Source organism: Phaseolus vulgaris, chromosome 9 (assembly GCF_051622355.1).
Source record: "Phaseolus vulgaris cultivar YP4 chromosome 9, ASM5162235v1, whole genome shotgun sequence".
Taxonomy (NCBI): Eukaryota; Viridiplantae; Streptophyta; class Magnoliopsida; order Fabales; family Fabaceae; genus Phaseolus; species Phaseolus vulgaris.
In genome coordinates, this window is record NC_143506.1 from 36,067,246 (window position 1) to 36,075,745 (window position 8,500).

The 8,500-nt window shown below is 34.5% G+C and overlaps 1 protein-coding gene across 1 annotated transcript; it reads left to right on the forward strand.

Annotated features, from left to right (window-relative positions):
- Window positions 1-5,192: 5,192 nt before the first annotated feature.
- On the forward strand, window positions 5,193-7,866 carry LOC137823092 (pollen receptor-like kinase 3). The gene is made up of 2 exons (XM_068628212.2): window positions 5,193-6,681; window positions 6,772-7,866. Exons 1-2 carry the CDS (start codon window positions 5,433-5,435, stop codon window positions 7,338-7,340), a joined length of 1,818 nt encoding a protein of 605 aa, XP_068484313.2. The 5' UTR covers window positions 5,193-5,432; the 3' UTR covers window positions 7,341-7,866.
- The last annotated feature ends 634 nt before the right edge of the window (window positions 7,867-8,500 follow it).

Here is an 8,500-nt window from a genome sequence, read left to right on the forward strand (position 1 = left end):
CCACAATTATAGTTTTTATCGGAATGGATGAATTCGCTTTGTCGAAGTTGACCACAAAGGAAGCTATTTGGCTTGAATCTAAATTTTTGTGATAAAATGAAACAAATGTGTTTAAACAAGTGTGAGGAGCTTCAATTTTTTTGATTTCCCATTGTTGTCGGTTTTTTGTAAAAGAGGCTTGGATGTGCCATTGGAAACCGTTGTTGTAATGAATGCAACATGTAGTACATTTATTCGGTTTTGATTCCACCACCATAAATTTGTAACCCTGATCAATGTGTTATTGTTTGATTGCATTCAAAGTTGACTCCTTTGAATTGAAAGACATGCCTTCCGAAAGGTCGAAATGTGTATTGTGGGTTCCACGACTAAATGATTGAACATTGTGGTTGGATGAAGTTGGGAAGGTCTGTTCCTCTGGAATGTACTTCTCTTGTTCATCATCTTCACTGAATTATGAACCATATATCTGATAAAAGATTCTTTCTTAGTGTTCGAAGAACTTCCACCAGAATACTAGGAATCCATATACACCATAAATATAAAAGAAGAAAATGTGGAAGGGAGTTTTTAGAGACACTCTCATAGCAGTGTATGGAAGAATGTATGGAATGTTACCTGATAGTCTAATGTATATATTTCAAACTATGTTTAGTTTGAGATTCATTCATGATATTTGCTATATTATTTTCTAACATAGGTGTGCAATGTTGAATTGAAAATACAATGTCATTTCAAAATCAAGAACTGACGTGCACAACTCAACATGATGTGCCAAAAACTATTTTTTAATTTTTTAAACTTTTAATAACTTTAGAAAATAAAAAAATTAATTGGGAAAAGCATGAATGAAAACAAAATCCAATCATTGACAAGAAAAGAAGTAGTTCACGTGAAGCCAACATCCATGACAAAAACAATTTTTTTTATTTTTTAAACTTTTAATATCTTTGAAAAATAAAAAAAATTAATTGAGAAATAACATGATTTATGTAAGTAAATATTTGTGTATGGAACTGAAATGGCTTCACAGAAATGCCAAAAATTGAGCAAGATAATCATACTAAAGAAAAAGAAGTTTATTTACATAACCGGTCTAAAAATGTGAAATACCATAAATTGTTTGTAATATTATAAAGCCTCTGAGAGAGTTAAAACACACATCAAAGTTGAGTAATCAAATAACAAAAAGAATTGAATCTAGAGAACTTTTACATATTCTAAAGACATTAAATGTTAAATAAAATCACACCTACTTTTTTTATGGATATATAAAATTATATATAGTAGTGAGACTATGAGAATTTAACTATTATGAAAAGTCATTTAAAATGTAAACATTTTTTAACATATTAATTTAGTAAAAGAGCAAAACTTATATTTGTTATTGTTCCTCCACTCAATTAAATTTCACCTTAATAATCCATGTTAATTTGTATTGCACGGATTCTTCAAATAAAGCTTCAATTCTAATAAAGAATAACACTTAAAGTACCTCTAAAAACTGCATTAAATTACCTTAGAAGAGAAAATGTGATTATTTGTTACTCGTAGAGATGAGGAGATCAATGGTTTGAGGATAAGTTCTCTCCAGTTATAGTATCTACGTTGCACGAAAAGCTGTCTCATATTATTTAAACTCTCGTTTTTTTATAGACTAGAGTGTGTTCTCTCACTCATGCACTAAATTCACATGCAAGGTTCACAAGTTGGCAGGTTTCCTTTGTCTTCATTCAACAGTGAAAGAAGGAAAACTTTCAATTTCCAAAGTACATTTAAGAAGCGTGCTTCAAAACAGTAAGATAGATTCGTTGTTGACAAATTTTGACCCATTCAATGAAGGAAAAAAATCAACCATATATTTTGGCTTGAATGAGGTTGAGATGCAGAGGCTCAGATATAGTTAAATAGCAACATACACACCTTTGCCAATGAACCTACACTCCTTAGCCAAACAACCTTGTTGACAAACCATGCTGGAAAAAGGAGAAATCTTATTACCAACTACACCTCTAACCTACTTGTGGGCACAATGTTGAAGGAATTCATCTTTCAGTTCAATATGTAGAGTTCTTCATTGTAACTGAGTGTTGCTAACTCACATTGATTCATAGTCTCCATAGTACATTCTGTAAATTCCCATCAACCACAAAATTGTGTTTGTTGTATGATTTAATTTATAATTTTTTTATAGAATTTATTTTCTACTTATTACAATAATTATTTTCTATATAGGATTAGTAATATTTGATTAACATAAGTTGTGAAAGTTTACACCTACTTCATTTCATTTGGATTGTTTAAAGACATTATAGTATCATGAATGAATTATAGTCATAACATTCTCGTATGATCTGGAAATCCTATCTTACCCCAACTACACAACGACAAAAAATCTATTATTTAGTCTTAATGTGTAATCATGGTTTTTTAAAAATGTCGCAACTACAATTCTGGCCACATAGTTAAGATATTTAGGGCCTTCGTGACCATGAAATTGAGGCTACAGTGGTTGCATTTGTTTGCAGACTTTTACAGTATCAAAGATTGAGACAAAATTGCAACCATGAATAATTTGTGATTCATTATAGTTGTTTATAATTTTGTTGTTTGAGTTTAATGAAGCCAATAGAAGGCATTCAGTTTAATGGTAATGGTCATTTGCATGATTGCACAACATACATGTAGTGGTACATTAACCATACTATCTGTTACATATCGGCTAAGGAATCGTCGTCTGACGATGATGTAAGTTAATTCATATTCATGCCTTTTACTTTTAACAATATCAACATGTATATAATGAAGTTAACAATTGTTTCCGAGCATTATGACACGCCATGGATCATCTTCGTCAATCCAGTTATTCGGGTATTCCACAACCATCCACATCCACACACATGGATCGTCTTCTTCACCTCTCACTTCATTCTCCACACCATCAGATTCCTTACACGTATGACTTTTTACCTTCTCCTTCGAGTACTTTTTCCACTCCACCAAATATGTTTGAAACTTCGACATTCACCCCTCCTTCTGCATATAATCCAACATCATCCATGCACTGTTGATCCACAATGGCCTCACCAGGATCTCATAAAGAAGCCAATAACAATGATGACGAACATATCGTTGATGATCCTCTTCCACCTCCTCTTCTGTCTGATCATCACCCTCCACGACAAGTACGAAAACCACATTGTGACACATCTTCCCATAAATAATTTACTTCCAATAGTTCAACCTTTTATTTTTATTTTATATCCTGTAATGAATCTTACTAATTTGTCTAGTTCTAATTAAACTCTTCTCATCATTACGTATTCTATAAAACCATTACTTCCCAAGGTATTTATTTTGCAAATCCACAACAACAATTCTCTATTTATTTTCCAAATACAATAACAATTCTCAATTTTCTATTTATTTCCAAATGTAATAACAATTTTCTTCATATTTTTTTATTAATCAAATAACCAAATTAATATATTACATTACTATCAAACATGATCCATACACGATTATTCAATTTTTTGTTGATTAAAACTATCACACTCAGAAAATTATGTATCAAATTAATTTTAAACATTACATAACTTAATAATCAATATATAAACAAGAAAATTTTAAAAAAATATAAAAAAATATGACGTGACGGAAGTCGTGTCAACTTGACACGACTTCAGGATGATGTGGTAGAAGTCGGGCCAAGTTGTCACAACTTCAGTTTGAGATGACAAAGTCTTACCTACTTAGCTGGACTTCATCATATAAAGTCGTGCGAAATTGACACGACTTACCCAAATTTGTAATTTTTTTAAAGTGACCCCATTTTGATAAAACGAAATAAAAACTACCCTTATGTAGTAAAAAAAAACCTTACAATTCACACCATCAAGTTTTTTTTTTAATATTTTTTCTCTAGAATAAAATTCAATTCGATATTATTTAAATATCATTATATTATTTTTTATTTTACTCTATGTATGAGAAATATGCGTACAAGAGAAAAGTCTAGTTTAATGTGTGTAATTTAGTTTACATAAAAGAAATATAAAAATGAAATGTACCATTGTCAGAGAGGAAACATAGGAATGAAATGTACCTTTGAAAAGAAAAATACTAAAACAAAGTCAAATATTGTTAAAAATAAATAATATAGAGTAATTAAACTACTTTTAATATTTATGTTTTAAATTTTGTTTAATATTGTAGAGGTATGTGCGTGAGTTTATTAGGCTTTGGCTTATTATGCAAAATAGATAATGAGTTATCTAGAATTTAGAATTATTTATGAAATGTAGATTATGGGTTATTTAGTATTTATTTCACAATCTAAAATTACAACATAACTATACTTCTTCTTTATTTGTGTTGTAAAAACGTAGTTATTTCTTGTATTTTTATATTTATTTTATCTTTTATTAATGAAAACAAAAGTTGCTAATGTGTTTAAATAAACTATAGATTTTTTAATACTATACATTATACATAATATTGAAGACAAGGAATTTTTATTTTATTTTTATTGATAATTTCTATTATGTTTAAATAAATTATAATTATTTTAATACTATAGATTATATGTAATATTGAAGTATTTAAACTTAACTAAACCAAATCATATATAATTTTTATGATTGGATACATGTTTAAAAAAACAAATTAAATTTTCTGATTGAAGGTATATTTTTTTAAAAAGAAATAGAGTATATCAAACCAAATTAGTCCCTAAATGATGATTTAGACAATTGGATACAAAGTAAAAAACTAAGAAAACGACGTAAATTGTTTATGATTGGGTTGAATGTATTTGTATACCAAAAATAAAACCAAATTATGACAAAAAAACACTTTTGATTTCGCCCGTTAATGATGAATTACACAAGTTTATACAAAATAAAAAAACTAACAATCATAGTAAACTAGTTAAATAACTAAAATAAAACCTTAATTGAAATTGGAGAAATAAATTAAAAATAAGTAAAATTGGAAGAATAAAACACAAATGTTGTGATCAAATAGAAATTGAATTAGAAAGTGTTATAAATGGTAAATTCCATCCAAGATGTAAAAATATTAAGGAATTGATGTTATCTTTTATTGATAAAGATAATGGGAGAATGTTTGGGTTGGCATGCCGAAAAGTATATAAAGTCCAAAGAAATCGGAAGAAACGAAAGGAGAAGCATGTGGAGTGCAAGGTGGAACTATTCTTAGAAGAAAACACATAATCATCATTCATCGCCCTCTCTTCTCTCATCTCTCTCATCTCTCACACCCAAACACCAAAATCCAACCTCCAACATGACACCCCACCTCACTTTCTCTTCCCAAATCCAACACCAACACCAAACAAACCAAACCCCACCCCAAAAAACAAACAACCTTAATCTCTCCGGCCAGCGGTCCATTACTCCAACAACAACGCAATGGCCGCTGTTAGCCTCCACCACCTCCTCCTCCTTCTCTTCCTCTTCTTCCTCTTCTCACTCTCTTCTTCAACCGAAACCCAATCCCTCCTCCGTCTCAAGCAATCCCTCGTCAACTCCGATCGCTCTCTCTCCTCATGGATCCCCAACGTCTCCCCTTGCTCCGGCACATGGCTCGGCGTTGTCTGCTTCAACGGCGTCATCACGGGCCTCCACCTCTCCGACTTGGGCCTCTCCGGCCCAATCGACGTCAACGCCCTCGCCGAGATTCGCGGCCTCAGAACCCTCAGCTTCATCAACAACTCCTTCTCAGGACCAATGCCGGAGTTTAACAAACTGGGTTCAATCAAGTCCCTCCTTTTAACCCAAAACCGTTTTTACGGACCCATCCCAAACGACTTTTTCTCCCCCTTGAAATCCCTCAAGAAACTCTGGCTCTCTGGCAACCGCTTCTCCGGCAGCATCCCCCAATCCCTCACCAGGCTCGAGCTTCTCAAAGAGCTCCACCTCGAATACAACTCCTTCTCCGGCCTAATCCCTGACTTCGGTCAAGGGCTAAAATCGCTGGATCTTTCCTTCAACAAACTCGAAGGACCCATTCCCCAGAATCTGGCGACGTTCACCGTGGACTCTTTCGTAGGAAACGACGCTCTGTGTGGGAAGCCGTTGGTGAAGGCGTGCGAGGCTTCCACCACGTCGTACTCGATGCCGAGCAACGTGGGAGAGGAGGAGTACGGGAGCAACTGGGCGAAGAAGGTAATCGTGGTGCTAATGCTGGCGGTAGGGGCGGCGTTGATGTTTCTGTTTTTGACGAAAAAGCGGCGGGGGAAGTTCACTGCGGTGAGCAGGAGCAATAGCGCGGATGAGGTCAGGGAGGTGCAGGTGTCCAGCGTGAGGGGGAGTGTGGGCGAGAGGAGGGAGAACAAGAGGGGGGACATAGTGATGGTGAACGAGATGAGGGGGGTGTTTGGGTTGCAAGACATGATGAAGGCGGAGGCGGAGGTGTTGGGGAACGGGGCTCTGGGGTCGGCGTACAAGGCGGGGATGGCGAACGGGTTGTGCGTGGTTGTGAAGAGGATGAGGGAGATGAATAAAATGGGGAAGGAAGTGTTTGACGCCGAGATGAGGCAGTTCGGCAGGATACGACATCGTAACGTCATCACTCCCCTCGCCTACCACTACCGTAGGGAGGAGAAGCTCTTGATCACCGAGTACATGCCCAAAGGAAGCTTGTTCTATGTTTTGCATGGTAACACACCCAACACTAATCATATATCACACTTTTATAATAATGAATGTGTTGTTTTAACAATTGCACACTATATGTTTGATTTTTCAGGTGACAGAGGATTATCTCATTCTAAATTGACATGGCCTACCCGTTTGAACATCGTTAAGGGAATTGCAAGAGGGTTGGGTTTTCTTTACACTGAATTTTCCACCTATGACTTGCCTCACGGGAACCTTAAGTCTTGCAATGTTCTCCTAAGTGATGACTATGAGCCTCTATTGAGTGACTATGCCTTTCAGCCACTAATCAACCCCAGTGTTGCAATGCAGGCATTGTTTGCCTTCAAAACCCCAGACTATGTGCAGAATCAGAAAATTTCACAGAAGACCGATGTTTACTGCCTTGGAATCATCATTCTTGAAGTCATCACAGGGAAGTTCCCTGCCCAGTATCACAGCAATGGCAAGGGTGGGACTGATGTTGTGCAATGGGCCCATTCTTCGGTTTCTGAGAGAATAGAAGCAGAGTTGATCGATCCAGAGTTGTCAAACGACACAAATTCACGCAATCAGATGCTGCAACTTCTCCATATCGGGGTTGCTTGCACCGAAATTGACCCTGATAAAAGACCAAAGATGAAAGAAGCTATTAGAAAGATAGAAGAGGTAAAAGTTTAAAGATATATCAATAAGCTAGCTTAGTGATCAAAGACCAAAGATGAAAGAAACTATTAGAAGGATAGAAGAGGTAAAAGTATATCAATAAGCTAGCGTAGTTCAAGTTTCTTTTGTAGATGACAATTGCATGCTTTGAGGGTGGGAATGTTCTTGATCCTTTGCTCGTCCAATTTCATTAATGATCTTCTTAGAGTAAAGTGGTATGCACTAAACACTGATTTTCTGCAAGAGGAAACAGAGAACAAAGAAGAATGGGGATAGAATAGTAGAAAGGGTGAAAGGTTTCGATAGTTTCACATGGTAATGTATTTTTGAAACTTGATAACTAGCCTTTCTCATAATTTTGCCCTTTAAAAAGGAAAGAATGTAAAAATACTCAAGCTTTAAGTTGCCATCTATCCTTGTAAGTGTATACAAACCTCTCCCTTTCTCTCACTCAACAAAGCTTTCATGAAAAGTTGATCATTATAAAACTCCTATTTCACATCTTCAATTGCTTCTTGAATAAAATGATGTTTCATTGGCTATGTGTTTTGTTCTTCTATTGCAGACTAGTTTTTTCCATAGCAATGGTTGATTTATTACCACAACGAATAATGACAAAGCTTTATTTTTCACCAAAATATTTAAGTATTTTCTTCAACAAAATTGCTTGTTGGGTTGCTAAACCAGTCGAAATATATTTAGTCTCTGAAAAAAATTGAGACACAGATTGTTACTTCTTTGTACACTATGAAAATACTTTAAAGCCAAGTGAAAAAACATGTCCAAAAGTGTTTTTCATATTATCCATGCATCTTGTCCAATCATTATCACACAAACCAATTAACATTGCTTTAGTTTTGTTGACATATTTTATCCCATTGCTCAAGGTGCTTTGAATGTATCTTAACACCCTTTTTGTTGCACCTAAATGGATAGAGTAAACTTATTGCAAACATGATATTGGGCCTTGAATTAGTAAGATAAAATAAATTACCCAGTAGGCTTCTATAGTTGTTACCATCAACTTTCCTTCCTCCATCTTCTTTCTTCAACTTTTCATTCATAACCAACAATGTATAAGATGGATTACACCCAAACATCCTAAATTTTTTCAATATTTTCTCAGCATATTTTGACAAACAAAGACTCCAACATTATCTTGATGAATTTATAAT

What these genes read in the sequence shown, in the direction of transcription:
- LOC137823092 (XM_068628212.2), top strand. Translation starts at nt 5,433, where the DNA reads ATGGCCGCTGTTAGCCTCCACCACCTCCTCCTCCTTCTCTTCCTCTTC. An exon ending in CTTGTTCTATGTTTTGCATG is followed by an intron (nt 6,682 to 6,771) that starts GTAACACACCCA and finishes TTGATTTTTCAG; the next exon opens with GTGACAGAGGATTATCTCAT.